General features: G+C 43.2%; 2 protein-coding genes across 8 annotated transcripts; both read left to right on the top strand.

The window, feature by feature from the left end:
- Positions 1 to 136: 136 nt before the first annotated feature.
- On the top strand, positions 137 to 9,464 carry LOC110486430 (casein kinase I). 5 transcript variants are annotated; one of them, XM_036942458.1, is made up of 12 exons: positions 137 to 288; positions 792 to 1,059; positions 3,497 to 3,587; positions 3,823 to 3,933; positions 4,235 to 4,383; positions 4,776 to 5,004; positions 5,216 to 5,386; positions 5,528 to 5,676; positions 6,036 to 6,225; positions 6,640 to 6,779; positions 7,100 to 7,166; positions 7,295 to 9,464. In XM_036942458.1, exons 3-11 carry the CDS (start codon positions 3,512 to 3,514, stop codon positions 7,130 to 7,132), a joined length of 1,248 nt encoding a protein of 415 aa, XP_036798353.1. In that variant the 5' UTR covers positions 137 to 288; positions 792 to 1,059; positions 3,497 to 3,511; the 3' UTR covers positions 7,133 to 7,166; positions 7,295 to 9,464. The 5 variants fall into 5 exon arrangements, with proteins under 5 accessions (XP_036798353.1, XP_036798354.1, XP_021413704.2 ...); XM_036942459.1 differs by lacking the exon at positions 792 to 1,059 and having other exon boundaries at positions 139 to 288; XM_021558029.2 differs by lacking the exon at positions 137 to 288 and having other exon boundaries at positions 688 to 1,059.
- Positions 9,465 to 10,195: 731 nt separating this feature from the next.
- Positions 10,196 to 25,232, top strand: LOC110486431 (transmembrane protein 184B). Of its 3 annotated transcripts, XR_005035736.1 has the most exons (11): positions 10,196 to 10,679; positions 13,399 to 13,635; positions 15,736 to 15,901; positions 20,775 to 20,865; positions 21,075 to 21,150; positions 21,246 to 21,337; positions 21,709 to 21,878; positions 22,040 to 22,234; positions 22,704 to 22,730; positions 23,151 to 23,500; positions 24,475 to 25,232. XR_005035736.1 is itself a non-coding variant. In XM_021558031.2 (10 exons), exons 2-10 carry the CDS (start codon positions 13,399 to 13,401, stop codon positions 23,375 to 23,377), a joined length of 1,281 nt encoding a protein of 426 aa, XP_021413706.1. In that variant the 5' UTR covers positions 10,196 to 10,679; the 3' UTR covers positions 23,378 to 24,440. The 3 variants fall into 3 exon arrangements, 2 of the variants coding, with proteins under 2 accessions (XP_021413706.1, XP_021413707.1); XM_021558031.2 differs by lacking the exon at positions 24,475 to 25,232 and having other exon boundaries at positions 23,151 to 24,440; XM_021558032.2 differs by lacking the exons at positions 22,704 to 22,730; positions 24,475 to 25,232 and having other exon boundaries at positions 10,203 to 10,679; positions 23,151 to 24,440.
- Positions 25,233 to 25,383: the final 151 nt, after the last annotated feature.

The following is a 25,383-nucleotide window of genomic DNA, read 5'->3' on the forward strand; positions in this document are numbered from 1 at the left end:
CCTAGGAACAGTGGGTCAACTGCCTCGTTCAGGGGCAGAACGACAGATTTGTAACTTGTCAGCTCTGGGGTTTGAACTTGCAACCTTCCGGTTGCTAGTTCACCACTAGGCTACCCTGCCACCCTATAACAAGAAAAAAAACTGTTGATGCACAACCAAATTTGGAAATTGCACCCAGTGTGTTCTCCTATTCTGACTTTCAACATCAAGTTGAGACCCCAACTGGGTTCCACAAAAAGGGAGGCCTGCCAGTTTCCCATCACTGTGCAAAACCATCAGGGTCCAGAGGTACTTTATGGGGACCTCCGCTGTTCTTTCACTTCTGCTGCTTGTGTCCAAACTCCAGGGTGCAAAACCCTTTGGTAATGTGCATGAGGACTAATGTCTGGATGGAATCTTCACTATCTCTAAACCAGAACCATTGCTATTTGTTTTGATGGCTCTTGTCTTCACTCTATTATCCTTCAGAACAATGTTCATAAGAATCTAATCATCCTGCAAATACCTATTCTCTGAATAACTGAACAAAAGCCAACTCTCTATGGTCGTGTTTACACAAGCAGCCCAATTCTGATCTTCTTTACACTAATCTTTTCATATCAGCTCTTTTCAGTGCTGATCTGATTGGTCAAAAGACCAATAAGTGAGAGAAAAAATATCAGAATTGGGCTGTCTGTGTAAATGCAGCCTATTTCCACTAATTCAGTTGCATTTATTTTCTGAGGCTGCCTATTCCTCAAATGTGTAACATTTAAGAATGTCTACAGTTGTAGCTGTTCTATTTCTTTAAGGCAATCCGGGTGCTTCTGACATCATAGATGTTGTCAATGGTGCGTTGCAAATAACGAGAGGGGGAGACAGAACTCTGATAGAGACGGCCATTCGTATTGAAGCTTCACGGGGACTATCAACAGGGAGTACAACCGATGCAAAAGGAAAATTGGGGTATGAGAGCCACCAGAATCCGTTCCCATCCTTCGCTGCCCGGGGCCCAGTCTGACTGACATCTTTCGGATCAGCACCGCCACTGAACCACCTCTCGAATAAACCTAATATCGTGTGAGTAGTGTACTGGGGAACCGACGATACCAGGGGGGAAAGGGAACTTGATTCGACCGAACCGGAGTCTTGTATTCAGAGGGGGAGGGGCGAATAGATGGCTAGCACTGGAGAACATAGGGTAGGTACCCCGGTGTAAGGGTGCGGCTAGAATAAAGTCAAAATGTTACATGATCGTATACACTGTCAACTATTTGTGAAGCTTGAAGGCATTTAAAATGGTGTGAATGCCTGGTACATGGTTGAAGCGCAAGCGTATTCTCAGGCTACTTACTAGCTAGGCACAACCACTGCTGTATACGGTCAGTTGGTATTGTCACAGTAGCAACCTTTTGTTTGAAGTGTACGGTAGATGTTGTTGTTATTATTATTATTATTGTAACCAGTTCGACTTGAGTGATCGTGTCACAACTATTCAACCTAGTTGAGGTGCTTCCCTTTTGATTGTTACCAACGCAGCGACAGCTTTCTAAAAGGTGACGTAAGAAGATGTTTAGTTGGGTTGATGATACTCAAATCCGTAAAAGGATTTTGTCCATGCAAATGTTAAATTTAACGTTGCCGTACCTAGTTAATACATTAACACTAGGTGAAATAGACTGGCATTATGTAGACCTAGTTGTATTGTTTCTGAAAAAAGACAGCCTCTTTTCATGTGGTTGTGAAATCCTCCTAGCTTTTTGTTAAGACAGAATTCCTCTTAAAGAGAACGCATTGTAATTCTATGTAGGTTACAGGCCCACACTGATGAAATGATTCAAGTCAATAAATACTGTATGTAGTGTTTCATGGGAGTAGTGGTAATGGTTGAATATTGCAATACATGGTGCCGGAGTGTATGGTTTACACTGTAGTTACCAGGTCCTGATCGTTTCCTACCAAAAATATAAAGCCTGGCTCTGAACTGTGATCTGTTGATAAAACCTCTCACATGACCCAGTAGAATTAATCAACTGCTAAAATAATTATCACAAGTCCCATGTTACAAACTGAATAACCAGCGGTAGACCATTGCGATTTTCTGCACTGTGACAAACTATAGTTGACAGTATTCCATAGCTGAATGTCATGCCCGGGGGAGCAATGTGTGATATAAAGCAATGTCACTATTTCTGACAAAGCAATTCATCTATGGTGTTTAATACATAGGCCCTGATTAATGTTAGGCCTGAGCTGGGTCTCTACAGTTAAAACCCTCATGTTGTAATGAAACCTAACCCTTTATGAACCCTAATCCATCTACTACCATCACATCTGTATTTCTGTCAGCTGATGCCTCTTCTGACAACACCACAGGCAATGGAGAGAACCTCATGCCCATTTTTTAAAAATAATTTCAGGAAAGGTATTTGGTTCCCCTTGGTAGTTTAAATATGCACAACTAGTCCTGCGCAATTGATGACTTTTTTCCATTCCCGAATTGGTATGTCCATTGCCCACAAAACTGAGGTTGACTGAGAATGCTTCTTCTCGTTCTTCCTCGTTCTGCTCTGGCGTGAGCTACTTCCATTTCCAAAGTATTATGTTGCGAGGAAGTAGACCCGTAATCATGGTGAGGTATAATGTGGTCAGTGTTGTAGGATGGCCTAGGCCTAATCATAGGAAAAACATGACAAGGTCATACACACAATGAAAAGCTCTATAGTAGTTTAGTAATGAGAACTGACTGAATCATGCTTCCCATCTGTATGTACTACATTGTCAACTGAGAGATAGAATAAGCTTTTCTTAGGCCACCTAAATTGGTGTGGCACTCTATAAATTATGCCTCATATATCCTTCTCCAGGTCCAAGTCGTTTCTGGGCTTTGACACGCATACAGTCCACGCAGCAGCGCCTTTGCAGTGGCTGCAGAATGTGGTTGAGGGTGCTAAATAAATGATGATCCTGCTCCAGTGTCACGTGCAGTTTGGCTCAGAAGACTCGCTTCCTTACCTCCCTCGTGTCTGACAATTTCTACTATCCAGGCCCCAGCTGACTCTGGGGAGCTCTCCCGGGCCCTTCCAGGGAGATATGTTGTTGCTCTTTCTCTTGTCTCTCTTTCAGGCCTCATCTTCCAAATTTCCCACTGTATTTCCCACTTTCTCTGTACCACCTCCTCAGCAGCCCTACAAATGTAATCATGTAGCCTATCGCTGGAATCCAGACATCTGTCTGCTAATCAACCCGCTCAAGCTACACACTTCATTTAGGTGTTTGCAGTTAATGGTCATCCTGTGTTGGAATGTGCAAAGTGATTGTAAGATGGCCTACCGCTGATTGGGGAAGTAATGTTCCACTAGTCAGTATGCCTTCGATTCGAGGTCTAGTGGATTATGTTGTATTTGTATCATTTGTTTTAAATTAGCCTATGCCAAGTGTAAAATATAAGACTGTGTGGTCAGGATTGCCTCGTAACATCTTGGCCTCTTCTCGTCTGTTTGTTCTGTGTCTATAGTGAACTGTCAACACCATGGATCTGAGAGTGGGGAACAAGTACCGACTGGGACGGAAAATAGGGAGTGGGTCCTTTGGAGACATTTACCTTGGTAAGTGGAAGTGCTCCATCTCCCTCTGTTGGCATTTCTCTTCTTCCTTGTCCTTTTCTCCATTTGCCTCTGTCTACTGGCCTAGTCCCCATATTGTATTTTTTCCTCCCCTTAGCCTTAGACTTTCCATTCCCTCTGTGTTCAACTGGAGTTTCTTTCCATGTTCACGGTTCCCAAGTTGTTCCTGAGTCTAGCCCTAATGTGTGTGTGTGTGTGTGTGCACGCACTTCCTCAGGTGCCAACATTGCCACGGGCGAGGAGGTGGCCATTAAGCTAGAATGTGTGAAGACCAAACACCCACAGCTGCACATCGAGAGCAAGTTCTACAAGATGATGCAGGGAGGAGGTGAGGAGAATTGGGGGGGGGGGGGGGGGGTGACTGAGAAGGAACATTAGTAAATTCCTAGCAAATGCCATATTGACACATCTGAGTGTATTGGGATCAGTAAGTAGTGACTGAATCATAAATGGTCAAATGTACCCATTTATTTTATTTCAGAAGTATCATGTTCACCAAAAACAATGTGTTGAGCACTGAAACACTCTTTTGCTGAAGTTGTTGTATGACATTAGTCATAAAGGATGTATGCGCATGTAACTATGGTTAGACGTACACTAAAAGCTAATTATTTGTGCCTGCCTGACAGTGGGGATTCCCTCGATAAAGTGGTGCGGGGCAGAGGGAGACTACAACGTCATGGTGATGGAGCTCCTGGGCCCCAGTCTGGAAGACCTCTTCAACTTCTGTTCCCGCAAGTTCAGCCTCAAAACGGTGCTACTGTTGGCAGACCAGATGGTACAGAACTCTTATGGTGTCATCTTTTCCCCTCAACTTTCATTGTACTGTTTGTCCTCTATACCCTTCACCTCTCTGTCTTCTGTCCTAACTTTGCTTCTGCTGCTGTGTCACCCTTTTCTCTTAACTTTGCTGTGTATTACTCTTCTATGGTCTTCGGCTCTCCTTTCTCTACTTCCTGTCCTCCTCATTGTTCTTCCTTTTGCTCAGATTTGTTCTGTTACTTATTGTTGCTGTTTTTACCAATGTTGTGCCCCCGAAAGGCATTGGCTGTTGGAGGGTTCAAATTACGGTTAGCTTACAGTAACGTTTCAAGGTTTTTACAGACTATGCCAGCAGAGCTTTGTTGTCTCGCTTTTCTTTTCTTCTGAATCCCCCTCTGTCCTCCCCAGATCAGTCGCATCGAGTACATTCACTCCAAGAACTTCATCCATCGCGACGTCAAGCCCGACAACTTCCTCATGGGGCTGGGGAAGAAGGGCAACCTGGTGTACATCATCGACTTTGGCCTGGCCAAGAAGTACAGAGACGCCCGCACACACCAGCACATCCCCTACAGGGAGAACAAGAACCTGACGGGCACTGCACGCTACGCGTCCATCAACACCCACATGGGCATCGGTAAGGAACTTTTTAAATCACCACCTCCTGTTTGGCTGAAGTATCTAAATGTCTTCATGAATGTGATTTCATTTTACCCTCCAATGCTCATGCCTAGTGTTGAGATGTAGTGACTATTGTCCCCTTGTTCTTAGCTTACATATTTTGATACCACTCAATCCTGTCTATGTCCTAAATAGCAAATCATTCAAACCTGTCTACCGTTCTTCAGAGCAGTCTCGGCGTGACGACCTGGAGTCTCTGGGATATGTCCTCATGTACTTCAACCTGGGCTCTCTGCCCTGGCAAGGCCTCAAAGCCGCCACAAAGGGGCAGAAGTACGAACGCATCAGCGAGAAAAAGATGTCCACCCCCATCGAGGTGCTCTGCAAAGGATACCCCTGTAAGTGACTGCTAGTATCTGTCTGTGTGGACAACTATTTTCCTTCCCCATTGTGTTGTAACAAATGTTTGCATATACCATAGTCTCTCAATCCTGGGTTTTTGCTCACCCTTCCCTTTTATTGGCATTGCTTGTCTGCAGCCGAGTTCTCCACCTACCTGAATTTCTGCCGCTCGCTGCGCTTTGATGACAAGCCAGACTACTCATACCTTCGTCAGCTCTTCAGGAATCTGTTCCACAGACAAGGCTTCTCCTATGACTACGTATTCGACTGGAACATGCTCAAATTTGTGAGTTTGCCACACCAAAGCTCTTATTCTTTACCAGGAACTAAGTGCTACATTCTGTCTGTCTACACCAGGGCTCTCCAACCCTGTTCCTGGAGAGCTACTGTCCTGTAGGTTTTCACTCCAACCCTAATCTTGCACACCTGATTTCTAATAATTAGCTAGTTGATAAGCTGAATCCGGTTAGTTACAAGGGGTTGGAGCGAAAACCTACAGGAGGGTAGCTCTCCAAAAACAGGGTTGTAAAGCAGTGGTATGTATACACTATTCAGTGTTTCCACATAACCAGAATGATTCTGAAAGATTTGGATGTAGTTCTATGTAGTTATGGGTTTGCTGAAACCTGTGTGGTCTCCTCTCAGGGTGCCAGTAGGACAGCAGAAGACGGTGAGAGGAGGGGAGCTGAAGAAAGGGACGAGCGTATCGTAGGAGGCCCTCGGGGATCCGCTGCACGGGGTCTCCCGCCAGGGCCAAACCCACCAGCCGCCAACAGAGTTAGGAATGGAGCTGAGCAGGCCATCTCTAACCCTGCATCACGGGTGCAGCAGTCTGGTGAGCACACACCTGTGCTCTTTTAACTAGAGCTATAGTTGAATGGAATAGAAACATTTAGGAAATGATCCAAAAAGGGCAGAGAGAGAGTGTGTGTGTCTAACACATTTCAGTTAATTACTATAGCTCCCTCCTTCTGCCAATCAGTGTAATTTTGTAAATGCCGGATCCCTATGACAAGACATTCATCCAAGTTTCGTCAAAATCGTCCCAGTGCTGTCAGAGATTGCGTGTGACTAATTTACGAATGAACGGAGACCAAGCCGCAGACCACTCCCCGATTTCATCGCTGGGGACAATGAAATAGCTTTTGATATAGATAAATACTTTTGTAAACACATTGACAGGAATGACAGTTTGCAAAGTCAACAGTTATATTTCTAAACGGCCTCCCTTGTATTCTTCCTCTTTCAGGGAACACGTCGCCGCGGGCTATCTCTCGCGCTGAGCGTGAGCGGAAGGTGAGCATGCGGCTACACCGGGGAGCCCCCGCAAACGTGTCATCCTCTGACCTCACAGCCCGTCTTGACCAATCCCGAATTTCCACATCGCAGGTACGCTAACGCTACCCCATCATACGTCATCACAAACCCTAAAACCCAGGTGTCATGCACCTGAGCCCAACTCCTATGACCAACTTTTTGAGGGGGAATATCAACTAGAAAAAGGTCCACCCTTCCAGAACAAGATGACATTTCTTGTCAAAGTTTCAGAGAACTTCTTATTAGTGTTTAGCTTCTATATTATGTAGCATGCAGTGGGTTGATTTATTATTTTTATATTGTGCCAGATTTGAAGCACTCGTTCGCCCTCTCATTTGCACTCCAATTTTCTGAGTCATTTGTTCTCTCCACTCTTCTCTCTCTCTCTTCAGGTCAGCATGCCATTTGAGCACCTGGGGAAGTGAAACCTTCAGCGCCACATTCACTGGATCCTGACAGGTGAGGATGTCTCTTTCCCTAAGTTGACACACAGGACTTAAATGTACCTAGTTTGTCAGACAGATGATAAATGACAACAAAAAAACACTATCTACACATCTGACTAAATACGCAATCTTCCATTGCAGGGCTTCAAGAGATCCTTTGTCCCAATTTTGTTTATTTTTGTGAATTTTTGCTAATTGGACAAATATGTGGATCTTGGAGGAAAGGACAGAGAATCATAAACTGATGAAAGGATGGCAGTTGGTCAAGGACTGCAGGAATTTCTCCCCTCCACCCTAACTTTGATGGGATAAACCTGGCCTGTAATAGTACGAGGATAAGATAGTGAATAACACCCTCCTCTCCACTGACCTATTTACCCCATGGTAGCTTGGATCATGCACCCCTTGCCACACACCTTTGTCCCTCCCCCACTATTCTCTGGGCGGCTGGCAGAGGTAGAAGACTGATTTGGGGGTTGAAAAAGCCAAGCAGGTGCTCCTTTGCCAAATATAGTTGCGGGCACAAACGCGTTCCAAGGAAAGGTCAACTCGAAATTTGGGCTTGTGTGGATTTAGCCATTTCTGTTACACTGCAAAGACCACACACACACACAAATGTAACCATGTATGTTTTAACCAGTTCATTTATAGAATAGTAAGGGGCTGTACTCCATTAGTATAATTTACTGTGAATATTTTGTGAATAGATCATATTCATTTGGTGGGGGTCCTGTTGAGGTTTGGGCAATTTTAGTTTCTTATTTGATGTTTTAATTCGAAAAGGAAAGGTACAGCTGAAGAGAAGGAATGGTGAGAGAGATGGGTGGGTGGTAGATGAAGCAATGAGAAAGAAAGAGCAAGTGATTATTAGCTGTAATGGTGTAGAAATAGTGTTGGGTTCTTTTCCCCTACTTTACCTCTTACTGAATTGCTAATTCTCTACTTTAGCCCTCTTTGGAACTGATGTTGCCCAAAAGCCAACACCTCACACAATGATTGAGGTGAAAATGCATTTTCTACCCTTCTCCCGCTCTCATTTATTCACCATCTCATCCACACTTGTTTTTTTAAATCCTCCCTTTTTACCCACTTAGGTCTCCTTTTTGATCTGTGTTCTTTGGTCATAATATTTGGAAGGTTGGTAAGGTCAAAGCAACCATGCTTATTTTAAGACTGCAACACTCTTAAGACATGGGAGAATCACAAGCCTATTGTATTTGACCAGAGACTGCGATGAACAAGTTGACAAATGATGATGGCTATGATTTTCACGATTGTTCTTAACGTCAACTTTTATTTTAATTATTTTATTTTTGTTGGTCTGATGGGAATGGATGCACTCTGTACTTGACTGGGGGGGGGGGGGGGGGGGTGCGCATGAAGTGGAATGGCTTTTTAATATTTTTATTTCTGTGTAAAGCCAAAATGTGATTGGTTGTTTTTAAGGTGTAATGTAGAAAAATACATGTTAAATGCATAAATTGTGGCTGGGGATCAGAATTTTTGAAAATATTAAGTACTAAATTGGGAGGAATTTTAGAAACTTTTACATCGCCAACTGGTTTGTGTGTGTGTGTGTCGTCAGAAGTGTAGGTCTGGTGCATGGACTCTCAGAATTCCATAGGTCCCCTGTTAAGATCACAGAGCTGCTAGGGACAAACTGCAGGCTATACATTTCTCATGCCTCATTATTTGAGATTGTCCATCTCACTGTTATTTTTTTGAAACTCCATTTTGTTTCTCTTGTGTATGAGGAAACTCTTGAAGTATTGCACTTTGTTTTTCCTCTTTTTGTCCCGTTTATTTTATTCCCAGCAGTTTGTTCATAGCCTGTTGAGAATTTGTCACTACTCTCCCCATCACTCCACTCAAAGCCTTTCCTGGAGGCTGTCCATGTTCTCCACCAAGGACCTGATATAGGGCTGTCTACTTTTCCTTTAAAACAAAAAAGCACTCTTGAAAAAGGGGATGCTGACAGGGGTTGGCGTCTTCTATTGCAAAATAAGAGGGCCCTGGATGTCATTTACCAGCACCCTTGATGTCATTGATGATAACTGGGACTCGGATGCAGTCACAGTGATGTCACAGATTCTGGTAATGACCTGTGTTTGCGACATGTCCCTTTGGCAAGCCAGTGTGACACAGTGGCAATGTAACTACGGGGAAGGATAGCGCTGGTCAGGTTATGGGGAGTATACACTTTATGTATGTACTGATATCTTGTACAGTTCTTTAACACACTTTAACTTTATTTACAAACAGTATTTGTGTATATTTTATGACCTAATAAAAAATAAAACGTCCACACTTTTTTTAGTAATTTGTTGAAATGGCTCTATTCTACTTCAGTTCTGTGCACTTGTGTACTGTAGCTGTACTCTGCATTTGGGAAATTGCATGTTATTGTATCTAAAAGAGGACCATTTCAGGGGACTATGGAGGAGTGACTGGGTTTGAAATGCTTTTTTTCCAAATTCAAATTACATTCTCAATACAGTAATGAGAAACATCTCAGTACATATTTTTCAATCTAAACATACAATCAAGTAAGTCACTACACTTGAATACGTGAAGATGTGAGGAATAATCAACATTTGTACATTTCATTTGCAGATACAAATTTTAAAAGGATCAGGGTTAACATTTGTGAAATTATGTAAGAAAATATTGTTCTCGTCATTGTCTAATTTTATAGATTTTAATAAATAAGTTCAATTCTTCTGGAACGGATATATTACTGAAATTGAATGGAAAAAAGCTTGGTTGCCCCTTGATTTGTATATCAAAGTGAAAGAAATTAACTTTAAAATGGGGAAACTATTTCCAAATGTTTTGTGACAAGTTATTTTGGAGCGAGCTAAGTAATTGCGTTTATTTCATTAAGACGTATGTATTTACAATAAAATGTGTCATATTATTCGAATGAAAACAAAGCTACTGAATGAATAAACTTCATACTACCTGGTAAATTCTTCATACACAAATATTAGAAATTTGGGTTTGGACAACACTGCAAGACCGACCAGCTGGCATGTACGAGCTCCATCATGGGAAAGTGGCTCAAGGAGAAGAAGCTACTGCGCCTGCGTGAAAGCAGGAACGGTGGAGGAGTTTCGCTACTGTAAAATCTTAGGGTAGTGAATCGCTAGGAGAGATACAGGGGAAGAACGTAGCCGAATTTACGAGCGTTCCCCGATAATGCTATTTTGAAATGATAGTGACCGAATAAAGTTTTTCTACATGAGATGGACAATTAGTACAGACAAAAGTTTATTTGCCTAGGCTTTGAAGAGTTTGCGAGCAGCTACCTAACTAGCTATGCTAACGTTAGCTAGCGAGCTAGATACAACTGTAAACATGGTTTAAATTGGTTGCTCACTTGACGTTATATTGCAGAAATTTTAATTGACTGAATTATGTTATGAATGTGTGTCTGTCGTAGCTAATAACGTATTTAGGATACATTTATGCTTGGATTCAAACAGCCGCAGTGTGTACACAAATCAAACAACTGCAGCAGAGGCAGGTAAGCCACCGCTCGCGCTGTGTTTTTGTGTTCAGAATGGATGGAAAGAAACTGTTTCCAAACGAACGACGAATGTAGCTTTCGCTTTGATGACACAGCTGTAATTTCAGCTCCTGTTTTCACTTTGTTGTACAATGACAATTTTCATAATGAAACCATCCATAAAGAGGTTTTGGTTGCCTATTTTTCTCATATGAAAATGGGCAGCTGCTAATGTTTTTTTATTGAAGTCTTTGCATGGAAATGATGTTGCTGTTCATTTATTCTCAGTACAACGCCCTATATTCTCCTTAGTATGTTATGCCTTTAGTATATCTGGAGAGGAAAACTGCAGAAATGTATCTCGTTTTATTTTGGCATCAATGTCAAAAAGCCTATGTTGCATGACTGATAGGATTTAGGTCAAAGTACAATATATGGTATGAAATACACCCTCCGTCTCAGTCAAGCAGGGATTGATGGAGTCTCCCCTGTCGTGTCTATATGAATTATGTGGTCTTTGAACCAAACGAAATGCACCAGACATGGCTCTCAATTACAACTGAACAGCAGTATACCTTATCAATATAACATGTTTTCTGTTTTTAGAAGCCATCAATATTGACCAATACTTTCATTCTTTACTACTGTCTCAACCCTTCCCCTTTTTCTTTAATACTTAAGCATTTGTGTCATGGGAAAATCACATTATAAACCGAATAGGCATTCATTCTCTAGGCCTATACAGAATAGGCCTTCGTATTGCTGATATTCAACCTCAATAGTCATCAGTCAATAGTCTATGCTTATCACGAACCAATAGTTACTTGAGAAACCCAACTTGAGGGAAACGAGTGTGACATTCAAATGTAACTGTCCCCTCAAAATTAAAGCATAAAGCAGGCTTCGTCCAGCAGCGTGAGTCACCCATGGCCATGGCCTGCCTATATTTAGCCATGCATATTAATTGAATCCCCATTTTTAAATTAGTAGTTTTATTCTGAATGATTAGGTTATTTGCCATCATTGGACTCCAGACTGATGCGTCTAGCAATCACATTACCTAGTGAGTATCACTAATGCCAAGATTGAGTACAAGGATGTGGAGTATCTACTGTCCATCTTTCTAATGGTCACTTAGCCTACAGTTTCCCATTAGAAAACTGATATCTGGCTACTCTGCAATACAGACCTAATGAGCAATCTGTTACCTTGCTCACTTTGAGAATTGATCATGTGCTGCTGACAGCTAAAAGACTCAAACCAACATCATAAATGTTTACAATTTTTCTGTCATTCAATAAATTCCTCTCATTAGCTATATGTCCCACTGGCACTGATATACCCAGTCTGTCCTTCAGTGTGCTCCATAGAGATTTATTTGGTGTATTTGTGGCTCTACTACGCTCGCCCCTGCTCTCAAACCAGGAGGAGAGGAGAAGGAGAATTTGGGTCAGTGGGCCCTCAGCCCATGTCACACCAATTCGCTCTGTCTGACTGATTCACTCTGTCCCTGTGTTCTCTCTCAACTTCCAACTCCCTCTCCCTCACTCAGCATCCTTCTGGTTCCCCTCGCTCAGCTCCTCCTGGTTCCCCCCTCTCTCCCTCACTCAGCTCCTTCTGGTTCCCCTCTCTCTCCCTCACTCAGCTCCTTCTGGTTCCCCTATCTCTTCCTCACTCAGCTCCTTCTGTTTCCCCTCTCTCTCCCTCACTCAGTTCCTTCTGGTTCCCCTCTCTCTCTCTTCCTCACTCAGCTCCTTCTGGTTCCCCTATCTCTTCCTCACTCAGCTCCTTCTGGTTCCCCTCTCTCTCCCTCACTAAGTTCCTTCTGGTTCCCCTCTCTCTCTCTCCCTCACTCAGTTCCTTCTGGTTCCCCTCTCTCTCTCTCTCCCTCACTCAGTTCCTTCTGGTTCCCCTCTCTCTCTCTCCCTCACTCAGTTCCTTCTGGTTCCCCTCTCTCTCTCTCCCTCACTCAGTTTCTTCTGGTTCCCCTCTCTCTCTCCCTCACTCAGTTCCTTCTGGTTCCCCTCTCTCTCTCTCTCCCTCACTCAGCTCCTTCTGGTTCCCCTCTCTCTCCCTCACTCAGCTCCTTCTGGTTCCCCTATCTCTCCCTCACTCAGTTCCTTCTGGTTCCCCTCTCTCTCCCTCACTCAGTTCCTTCTGGTTCTCCTCTCTCTCTCTCTTCCTCACTCAGCTCCTTCTGGTTCCCCCCTCTCTCTTTCTCCCTCACTCAGCTCCTCCTGGTTCCCCTCTCCCTCACTCATCTCCTTCTGGTTCCCCCCTCTCTCCCTCATTCAGCTCCTTCTGGTTCCCCTCGCTCAGTTGCTTCTGATTCCCCTTTCTCTCCCTCACTCAGCTCGTTCTGGTTCCCCTTTCTCTTCCTCACTCAGCTCCTTCTGGTCCCCCTCTCTCTTCCTCACTCAGCTCCTTCTGGTTCCCCTCTTTCTCTCTCCTCTCCATATCTTATTTAGATTTTCTCTGTCCACTAGGATGTTAGTTTCAGCTTCAATTGTTCAATTGAATAAAGTAGTAGGTTTTTATTGGTATGCCCGAGACAACCATCCATGTGTGATGTGTTCGATAACCTTGAAAGAAACTAGGGTATTGGTCCCTTGGGAGGCACACTGTTCCTTAATGGAGCTCTACCTTTTCTACATATTTAGCTACTTCTGTTAATGTGTGATTGTGAATATCCGGAAGACCCAAAAACCCACCATTTCCCCCTGTTGTCTCCCTCCAGATGATGGAGGAGCTGTGGAGACGTGGCATGCCCCTGTCAGATCGAATGGAAAATGACCCCCCAGCCGATATGGCCCCAGGGTCCACGACCACAGCGGCCCCGTCGGGCTCCAATGCCTCCTGGGTGCCAGACACCCCCCTGGTGACCCCTGAGGAACCATACTTCCTCATGACCTCCACTGCCCAGACCGTGTCAGGGTTCTTTGTCTGGACAGCCCTGCTAATAACCTGCCACCAGGTAAGGGGCTAGTGAACTCTTTCTCACACATACATACTAGAGGTCGACCGATTAATAGGAATGGCCGATTAATTAGGGCCGATTTCAAGTTTTCATAACAATGGGAAATCGGTATTTTTGGGCGGCAATTTATTTTTATTAATTTTTTTTACACCTTTTATTTAATCTTTATTTAACTTGGCAAGTCAGTTAAGAACACATTCTTATTTTCAATGACGGCCTAGGAACGGTGGGTTAACTGCCTCGTTCAGGGGCAGAATGACATATTTTCACCTTGTCAGCTCGGGGGACCCAATCTTGCAACCTTACAGTCCAACGCAATAATGACCTGCCTCTCTTGTTGCACTCCACAAGGAGACTGCCTGTCCAAGGTAAGTTGCTAGCTAGCATTAAACTTATCTTATAAAAAACAATCAATCATAATCACTAGTTAACTACACATGGTTGATGATATTACTAGATATTATCTAGCGTGTCCTGTGTTGCATATAATCTGACTGAGCATACAAGTATCTAAGTATCTGACTGAGCGGTAGTAGGCAGAAGCAGGCGCATAAACATTAATTTAAACAGCACTTTCGTGCGTTTTGCCAGCAGCTCTTCGTTGTGCGTCAAGCATTGCGCTGTTTATGACTTCAAACCTATCAACTCCCGAGATGAGGCTGGTGTGACCGAAGTGAAATGGCTGGCTAGTTAGCGCGCGCTAATAGCGTTTCAAACTTCATTCGCTCTGAGCCTTGGGGTGGTTGTTTCGCTTGCTCTGCATGGGTAACGCTGCTTTGATGTGGTGGCTGTTGTGTTGCTGGTTTGAGCCCAGGGAGGAGCGAGGAGAGGGACCGAAGCTATACTGTTACACTGGCAATACTAAAGTGAGAACATCCAATAGTCAAAGGTTAATGAAATACAAATGGTATAGAGGGAAATAGTCCCATAATAACTACAACCTAAAACTTCTTACCTGGGAATATTGAAGACTCATGTTAAAAGGAACCACCAGCTTTCATATGTTCATGTTCTGAGCAAGGAACTGAAACGTTAGCTTTCTTACATAGCGCATATTGCACTTTTACGTTCTTCTCCAACACTTTGTTTTTGCGTTATTTAAACCAAATTGAACATGTTTCATTATCTACTTGAGGCTAAATTGATTTTATTGATGTATTATATTAAGTTAAAATAAGTGTTCATTCAGTATTGTTGTAATTGTCATTATTACAAATACATTTATTTTTAAATCGGCCGATTAATCGGTATCTGCTTTTTTTGGTCTTCCAATAATCAGTATCGGCGTTGAAAAATCATAATCGGTCGACCTCTAATACATACACACACACGCTCCTATGTTTTTCTGCATGCTGCATCTAACATATGCTTCAACTGTGTGTTCTTAAATCATATGTTAGTGTGGTCTCACTGCTGCATAAGATGGATGCCTAGTGCCTACAGTAGTAATCTCAGTATGAACAAATCAAATTGCAGATAGAAACTGCAGAAGCATATCAAGGCATCCCTTCAGATTCCTCACGCCTGCCAAGTCCAGGTTGATTATGCACTCTGAAACACCTCAGGCTGTTCAGCCATGATAAAGTAGTTGTGGCAGGTCTTCAAATATGTAGTCATGTTGCCTGCAGACCACTAACCTCCTGTAGGTTCAGAGCTACTGAAAGGCCCAGGTTAATGATTCCTCTCCATTGTGTGTTGCTGCACACACAAAGGGTTAAAGATGAGCCGTCGCTCTGACAACAGGTGTACCTAGCTCTGCAGTGACATCAGAGAGCGGGGGCTGTTGCCTAGTAACAAAGCTGGGTACAGTGCTCTCTGTGTGCGAGCGCCCTACTGTTTGTTATTTTACCAAAGGTGTGTGTGCCCAGGTCAGGAAAGGTGATAGGTGTAGATTTGTGTAAGTGGAACCTGGGACAGGATGAATTAGACAAAAGGTACTGATGACAGAGCCTGCTCATCCAAATGGAAACACAACACAGCTCCACTCATCACACACACGCACGATGTCGACTGCTCTCCCCAGGATGTGGGCAGGACCATAAATCAGTCACTGAGCCCTAGTGAAAACACATTGATTTAATTTTCTCCCTTTGACAGATCTACATGCACCTGCGCTACTACAGCTCTCCCAATGAGCAGAGGCACATAGTTCGCATCCTCTTCATCGTTCCCATCTACGCCTTTGACTCGTGGCTCAGCCTCCTCTTCTTCACTAACGAAGAGTACTACGTCTACTTTGACACGGTCCGCGACTGCTACGAAGGTGAGAACCTTCCCACCCTGTCAATGGTGTATGACTCTTACCTGAATAGAATGCCTTGAGAAACATAAAATACATACAAGTACATACAAGTTTTAGAGAGAAGAGATAATGTGCTTGCAATTGGCATGGTGACTGGAGGAATATCCACGACAGCCGTTGCCAGAGAGTTGAATGTTCATTTCTCTACCATAAGCCGTCTCCTACGTTGTTTTAGGGAATTTAGCACTACGTCCAACCGGTCTCACAACCGCAGACCACGTGTGTGGGCGAGCGGTTTGCTGATGTAAACAGAGTGCTCCATGGCAGAGGAGGTGTTATTGTATGGGCAGGCATAAGCTATGGACAACAAACCCAATTGCATTTTATCGATGGCAATTTGAATGTACAGAGACACCGTGACGAGATCCTGGGGCCCATTGTTTTAAAGGTATCTGTAACCAACAGTCATAGATTAGGGCCTAATTTATTTCAGTTGACTGATTTCCTTAAATGAACTGTAACTCAGTAAAATCTTTGAAATTGTTGCGTGTTGTGTTTATATTTTTGTTCTTTATACATTCAAATAGAGCTGTGATCGACATGGTTTGTGGTCTGTTGCTCATCCTGCTTGTCTATGGTTTGATGTTGCAATGGAAGAATGTATTTGCGCTAAGCACAGGTGCATTCCATTGTTTGCAGTACACTGTTAAGGCCGAAACCTTTCTGCTGTGCTACTACATGTTCTGTGTTTTTTAAAGCAATATCACACACGTACGTTCTACTCCATCGGAGATGCACAAGTACTCAACACATTTTCTTCAATGATTGTGTTTTTGCATGTGCACTTGTTTTGTGTCCCGTAGCAGGAGTTGGAAACAAAATAATTTCACAATCCTTTTGTTCTGAATAGAACCATTGTTTTTTTTTCGTTCCATTCCACTTTTTCGACCTGCCAAATAAAGTTCTTAACCGGTTCGACCCCAAAAGATGACATGTTTATATCGTTCCTTTCTGTTCCTTTTTAAACCTCTGAAATAATATATATATATTTTTTACATCTAACTTTTTAGATTAAATTATTTTTTTTACATTAAATTACTTCACCAAGTGTGCAGTATGGATAGAGCAGCTTTCTATGGAACTGGCAAGCTATAGCTCAGTGAGTTGTTTACATGCGTGATGTAAAATACTAGTGTAGGACACAAGGTGCAACTGTGGGTGGTTAGAGACTTGGCTAGAAGCGCTGAGCATCTTGTGATGACATGCATTATCTGAATTAGACCCACAGAATTATAACAACGGAGGAGCGGCTGGAGGAACTTTTTTTTTCTTTGAACTTCAGAGTTGGCTTAGAGCTAGCTAACAAGCTTGTGTCTACTGAGCGGCACCAGAATGAAAAACACGTCTTACCTTTTTGTAGTTAATAAATCCAATGTGAAATTTTATAACTATAGTATCCCTAACTAACATTGAAGTTGATCCGTTCCTCTCTAATTAAAAAATCTTTCTCACAAAATTCTGAATCACACTTGTAACTTCAGTAGACTACAGCGATGCTTTGGAGGGGAGGGGCAAATTGTCTACATGCACACTGGCAAACATCTTCAGCTGGCAGGCATTATGTGTGTGCCGACATGGCCATACTCATATTTGTATCCATAAATTGACAGTTGATAGTCGAATCGGATGATACTAGTGATCGGAAAAAACGTAGAGGTTTTAATATGCTTAGGTATTTTGCCAACATCTACTTATCTCCCTGCACGTTTATAGACCAAATAAGTTGCAGATTAGGAGCGGTGTGCCTGTGTGTCTTCAATTTGTAGCGGGCAGACAAGTTTGCTATCAATCAGAATGCACGTCAGCATTTTTTATTTTACCTTTATTTAACTAACCAGGTTGGCCAGTTGAGAACAAGTTCTAATTTACAACTGCGACCTGGCCAAGATAAAGCAAAGCAGTGCGACAAAAACAACAAAGTTACACATAAAAGTACAGTCAATAACACAATAGAAAAATCTATGTACAGTGTTTGCAAATGTAGAAGATTAGGGAGGTAAGGCAATAAATAGGCCATATAGGCGAAGTAATTACAATTTAGCATTAACACAGGAGTGATAGATGTGCAGATGATGATGTGCAAGTAGAGATACTGGGTTGCAAAAGAGCAAGATAAATAACAATATGGGGATGAGGTAGTTGGGTGTGCTATTTACAGATTGGTTGTGTACAGGTACAGTGATCGGTAAGCTGCTCTGACAGCTGATGCTTAAAGTTAGAGAGGGAGATATAAGACTCCATTTAATCTTTTTCCCTACCCTCTTGTTAGATATTATGCACATTGATAGCTTGATACCAAACGCCTTTGCCATTTGATTTATCATAGTAGCAGGCTAACAGGAGGCAGCAGCAGTCTGAATGATCAGACCGAAACAGAGAAGTGAAAGTGATCGGGTGAAATTATGAAGCAAGTGCACAAAGAAATACAGCTTCACTCTATCCAATCAGAGTAGCAGGATCAATGTACAGCCCATCCTTTTCTTGACACACAGGCAAACTGACCATTTAAGTAATTTAGACCATGTAGCATCTCACTTGACTGACATGAGGAAGATAATTACAAAAAATACTCTGATCAAGTCGTTTCCCAAAAATTGCCCATATCTGTTACAATACTTGTTTTGTCCGACTACTCGGCACACCTCTAGCAGGACGACACTGGAAGAAGTTTCTGATTGACAGAGGGAGGGCTTTGCATAGGCGCTTTGTTTATTTTGTGGGACTTTAAAAAAAAAAATGTAAATGCCCGGAACATTATTAACCGGTCCCCATGCTTTTAAAGTAATGGTTCTGTTCCGGAGAAGAATAGATCACTTTCGTTCCTGGTTCTGATTTTGTTCATAGAAAAATGTAGTTATTTTACGGTTTTTAGTTCTGTTCTCTGAACCGGTTCCAGCCCCTGGTCCGTAGTATCGAGTGTATGGGAATCTGTTCTGTGCCTAGTGACAGATGGCCTTTGCGATCTCTCTGCCTTTACGAGAGTGGCCATCTTTGTTCTCTTGTTGTTTCCAAGGCCTGCTGGGATTGCTGGGGAGGGGAAGCCTGTTCCCTAGCAACAGTATGCAAACGACTGAAGCGTTGAAGAGTTTTAGAAACCACTCACTTATGAACAGATAAATTGTCTGTCTGTTCTGTATCAGCCAGCTGTATCTCAACAGAAGTAACATCAACAGAAATTGGCATTAGCATTTTGTTACAGTGGTTACATAATACAGACAGGTGTGCCACTTGCTTACCGGACTCTGCCATCATATTATTCCTGACAACTCTATTGTACGTACAATGTACAACCCTATGTCTGTGGGGAAAAGGGGACCTCAGTGCGAAGGTGTGCTCAATGCATGAACGAGTGCTTTGCGCTGCACATTTTGTCTACCTTGTGTCAAAGAGAGTTCTGAGTCTACGATGCGTGAGAGAATGCTGTGTGTGTGTGTACTGTACGATGTGTGTGAGTGCTTGGAGCGCATGGATTGACGGCAGGGGAGCGGACAGCTCAGCCAGGCTACACACAGTGGTCTCTCCCTGCCAGCACACCGCACGGGCAGCAGCTGTGGCCCCAGGGCTCCACACTGCTAAATATAGAGGGCCCCAGTGCTGTCAAAGTTACTCACTCTCACTCACTCACTCACACACACACACACACACACACTCACACACAGATGTTGTGTATTTATACATGCATGCTTGCAAACATTCGAATAGCAGGAGTCAATACTGTAAGGATGCCACTGGGATTCCCATTATTGTCTGCTCAGACCTCAATGCAGCTATGTGTGAAAATACAATATACAAGGAAATCAAATGGAATAGGCAGGGGTCTTTTATGGCTGGAGTTTCCCATGCCAGAAAAGAGACAGAACAGGAGAAAGAGCAGCAAAGCTTCAGGATTGATTCGTCCTGTAGTTGCTTCACCACCCTCAAATTAGCATGTCCTGAACACCTGGAACAGCAGCTGAAACCACATTCTTCCCAGTCAATGACACCAATAACAGTGTTCATAGTCAAAGGAGAGACAGATGTCCTAGTGCCTCTTCTGCCCCGATGAACTGGAAGTGATTCAGTCTGACGAGAGGATTTTCTCTCAACTCTCCGTCTGTCCCAAGGAGTCGGGACCCACAACTGTGCTCTGTTAATTTGAAACAATTTATTTAATTTCCAAATCAATTGAAATCTCTATGAACCATTCAAATCTCTTAGCTAAATAATTTATGCTAATGAGTGGATTCAAATAAACAGGCGCGTAATTAGATTATACCAGTACTGTACATGTGTTGTTAAATAGGATGGTAACTGAATAGTTTTGGACTAAACATTCAGCTGGATGGATATCAATATTTGGTCATCTCTGGAAAACCCGTTGTCTCACACACATACACACAGTGGGGGAGGGTAGCTTTGTGTGCACACAGGGGGACAGAGTGATGTTGATCCAAGCTAGAATGGAGGGCGGTTTAGCCAGAGGCCATTGGGGACAATGACTGTCTCATCTTGTTTTGCTTTCTGCACTGGCCCATGCACTGACACAGCACATCAGCATTCTGCTCGTGGGAAATAGGGACCAAGGCCTTAATACTGTAGAGAGGAACATGGCCAATGCCTCTAGATAGAACATGTTTACTTCGGTGTTTGTTAGTGTTCTTTCTCGTAAATGTTTCTGGGTTCTCAAGGGGAGGCCCAGAGTCCAAACAGACCAAATACACACAGACAGACAGATTGATTTTTGGATATGAAAGCTTAACCGAAAGACTGCTGGAGTTACATAGAGGCAACTACCCCCATATTCTCTCAACTCTCTGACACTGCTTACATGTGTTTTTGTGTGTTTACTCTGTAGCGTTTGTGATCTACAACTTCCTCAGCCTGTGTTATGAGTACCTTGGAGGGGAGAGCGCCATCATGGCTGAGATCAGAGGAAAGCCCATTGAGTGAGTCTTTCTCTATTATCACTCTTTGTCCTCTCTTATAAAAATGTTAAAAAGACAATTCATGTACAATCCAATAATGTCATTCAAACATCCCACAACTGCAGAATAGTCATGTGTATCAATACTTTATTGTATGGTTTGAACCTCTTCATGCCATTTGGATCTTGAGATCACAGACTACCAAATGCTTGTGTCTTGGCTGTCTACAGGTCCAGCTGTGTGTACGGCACCTGCTGTCTCTGGGGAAGGACTTACTCCATTGGGTTTCTCCGATTCTGCAAACAGGTATAGTGAAAGCCTTCTTCTCACACATTATTTGTGAGAAACCCTTACATATGAACACAGAGTTGTTACAGCACTACATATTCTCTCTCTCTCAGGCCACTCTACAGTTCTGTGTGGTGAAGCCTCTGATGGCCATGATCACAGTCATCCTGCAGGCCTTTGGGAAGTACAGAGATGGAGACTTCAAGTACGTAGGGCTATGGGACACTCACTCATTCTACTCTAGACTATATCAGAGTATTTGCTTAACCTGTGTTGACCTCAAAAGTTAATTGTTTCAAAAGCCACAGAGGATTCATGTTTGTCTATAATATCTTTACTTGTCTGTACTTTTCTGCATGAACAGTTTAAATGTTATTTGTTTGTTCCCACAGGTGTTTTTTTTACATTTGCACTATTCTGGCTGTAAATCTGTTTTCATCAATGTCAGGGTTGTAGTTGTCAAGCATCTCAGAGTAGGAATTATATTACTTAATCTCTAAGACAAGACTGTGCTAAGACATTCCTATGTGTTGACACTGTTCTGATAGCTGGCTGTGCCTCTCTCTCTCTCTCCAGTGTGGCCAGTGGGTACCTGTATGTGACCATCATCTATAACTTCTCTGTCAGCCTGTCTCTCTACGCCCTCTTCCTCTTCTACTTCGCCACCCGCAACCTGCTGGTCCCCTACAGCCCCATGCTCAAGTTCCTCATGGTCAAGTCTGTCATCTTCCTCTCTTTCTGGCAGGGTAAGGAAATGTCTCGATCGACACACACACGCAATGTATCATAGATAATGCTGCATCCAAGTGTGCTGACCCTCTCTTCCAGATAATACACACAATGTGATTTGACAGTACTCTGATCCTCCTTCCTCGATTTCTCTCTCCCTCTCTCTCTGGGGGATAAGGTATGCTGCTGGCCATCCTGGAGAAGTGTGGAGCCATCCCTAAAATCAACTCTCCCGAAGTGTCAGTTGGGGAGGGCACGGTCGCCGCCGGCTACCAGAACTTTATCATCTGCATTGAGATGTTCTTTGCCGCTGTGGCCCTGCGCCACGCCTTCACCTACAAGGTCTACATGGACAAGAGGCTGGACTCCTACGGTAAGGATACAGAGGGAGGGACTATCCATGCAGTTTAGAGAGAGAACTGTTTAAGTAAAAAGAAATCAAGTCATCACTAGCATATTAGTGTGTCCCTGACTAAATGACACAAGCAGTTGCTTATGTTTCTGGAACTGTGTTCAATGAGGATTCAGGACACTGGTTCTCCATGGTTGCTCTTCAAGTCTATTTCAGTGACTTTGTTCCACTGACCTGCTCTGTCTGTCTCTAAATGTTTCATCCTCTCTTTTATTCTCCCTCTCTCTCCTCCCTCCTCTCCCTCGGTATTTTACTCAATTTTTATTTTGTTGAATCCCTTTTTCTCCTCATTTATCTTCCATCTCTTCCTTATTCTCCTGTTCTGTTCTCTCGCCCTTCTCTTTTTTTACTGTTCAATATTCATCCTTTTATATTTTCTTATGTCCCTCCTCTCTCTCTTTATCTGTCTCTCTTTGTGCTGCACTATAAGGGTCCTTTCCTATTTTTGGACAGTACGGTAGGTCTACCACTAGCTCAGCTGTGTTTGGCTTCTCACTGCCACAGTACTTTCTGGTTGTCTCCATTTCTGTGATGTGCTCATATTTTGTTATTCTATTATTTATTAACTGTTTCTGAGATATAGAGTTTAATTTTGTACAAACAATTTATTTTGAGCATCCTCAGTGCTGTCATACATTTGTATTGCCATTGTTGTACAGTATGTGCTGCTTTTATCAATGTATTATTTTGTGGTGTGTATGAGTTCTCCACTTGCAATGCACTAGGAGCTCCACTGGCTGTTTCTGTCTGTTTGGTTCAGTAGTATTATGTGATCCTCCACTTTGTTTACTCATGGCATTCAGGTTGCTCACTGTAGGGTTCCACTCTTTCTTCCATTATCCCTCATCCTCCCTTTATTTCCATCCTCTCCCGGCAGGTCGCTGCGCCCCAATGAAGAGCATCTCCAGCAGTCTGAAGGAGACCATGAACCCCGGAGACATGGTGCAGGACGCCATCCACAACTTCTCCCCGGCCTACCAGCAGTACACACAGCAGTCCACCCTTGAGCAGCGCGGAGGGGCGCCAGTGTCCCGCAGCCACAGCAACCTCAGCACCCGCGACAACGAGAAGACCCTGCTGCTCAGCTCCGACGATGAGTTCTGAGCCCCCCTACACACCGACCGGTGGTACTACTGGGAGGTGGAGACGGGAGGGGCTTTATGGACTCTACTATAGTGCCGTACCAAATCGACAGGCTTGAGTCCTTTGGCTGATCCACTTCATTGCGTACGTGAACATAGTACTCATATTCCTCAGTCTAGATTGACAATACAAGCAACGTACTACATAGGGGTCCATTGCCACATACCCCTGCCAATATGGATCAATACAGATACACACACTCGTGCATAGACCATTCCCAGGTGTCTGCAGGCTGTGTTTTAACACTACAAAAGGCCTACCACACAGAAAAACACTCACCAACCTGTATGCCATTGACATGAGTACCATTGAAATATTGTCAATTATACAGCATCCCCCTCACCCTCCTGCCAGCTCTGCCTCTTGCTGAAATGTTGCCAAATAGAGTGAGATCCCGCTTGGTCAGCAGGACCCTCTCTAACTTAAGATTTCAGAGTGACTTGGATAAGACACTAAGGGATCCTGAAATCACTGTATATTTTGATGTTTATTGACCTGATGGTGTTCTTCTCATTTTAAACAAATCTATTATGAAGGGAGGTTATTGTATGATGTGTGTTAGTGTGTTGGCATGAACAGGAAGGTACAGTGAGGATAATATAATTGGGGGGTCATTTGGGGTGTCTCCCGGAATGTTATGGTTGTTGTTGACGACGTATTGAGGGAACAGCTGTTGACAGAGGTTTGGTGCGGATTTCAGATGAAAGAGGAACGGGCTTCTTAGCAGAGCTGGACCCGGCCGCAGCAGACAGGATTAGAATCCCGTAATTGGGGCATTATGTGCGGCACAGATCAGGCATGTTTTACCATTACGTTGGTCTAATGGTCATATCGCGCCAAACTGCGCATGTGCAGAACGCCTAATTTAAAGGATGTCTTTTGATAGTTTTTGGACAAAAATGAAAACTTGTCAGTTTGTCACTTTCACGAGGTTGGAGTAATAACATGTTCAACTACTTAAGACATTGGCTCAAATCTAGGTTGTGTCTTTAGATTGAGAAAATAAACAACTAATTTCACTGTTCTCATCTCAAACCTCAGCCTGGTCTGTTTCGCAGGTGTTCCTGGAAGACTTCAATGTTGCACCTCTGGATTTAGAAACTCGGTGAAGTTGTCAAGGATATGGGGACCATGCAATTCTTCCCCCTGGTGGCAAGAGGCAGAGAGATTTCCAGCCCAGCCTCTGGGAGGAGCCTGTTGAGCAGAAATAGTTTATTTGAATACATAGGCAAGGCTTGGCTATCTTCAGCATTGATATACATCAGTTATGCCTGAATATACCTGCTTTCTTCATCATGGCTGTTTTCTTGTCTTGTTAGGGTTGCTATGTTGCTGCTCAGTGTCACTAGCCTCCTCATTGATTTTCTTCCTTTGAGGTCTTTTTGCTGAAGACAACACACAAACAGATCATTTTGAAACGTTTTACTCAAAAAAATCCCAAACTGCAGTTTTACAAAAAATGTAAATAGGAACAACCCATATTTGAATACCTGAGTGAAGTGTTTTTCTACAGTGGGGGTTCTTAAACGTTTATCTTGAAACCCAAATTAGACATTTTACCGTCCTTCCTCTAACGACCCAAATTAAGAAGAAATAGTGTGTTATTGTAGATGTATTCTCATAACTCGCGACCTACCTCTCACGTGCCCAGGGTCCACTTCGGGATAAAAAACCCTGGTCTACAGGGTCCAATAAATACAGTACCAGTCAAAAGTTTGGACACCTACTCATTCCAGGGTTTTTCTTTATTTTTACTATTTTCTACATTGTAGAATAATAGTGAAGACATCAAAACTATGAAATAACACATATGGAATCATGTAGTTACCAAAAAAAAGTTAAACAAATCAAAATATAGCCACCCTTTGCCATGACAGCTTTGCACACTTGTCATTCTCTCAACCAGCTTCATGAGGTAGTCACCTGGAATGCATGATTTGTATTTTATATTTCTCAAAGTAGCCACC

This window comes from Oncorhynchus mykiss, chromosome 13 (genome assembly GCF_013265735.2).
Source record: "Oncorhynchus mykiss isolate Arlee chromosome 13, USDA_OmykA_1.1, whole genome shotgun sequence".
NCBI classification, from domain to species: Eukaryota; Metazoa; Chordata; class Actinopteri; order Salmoniformes; family Salmonidae; genus Oncorhynchus; species Oncorhynchus mykiss.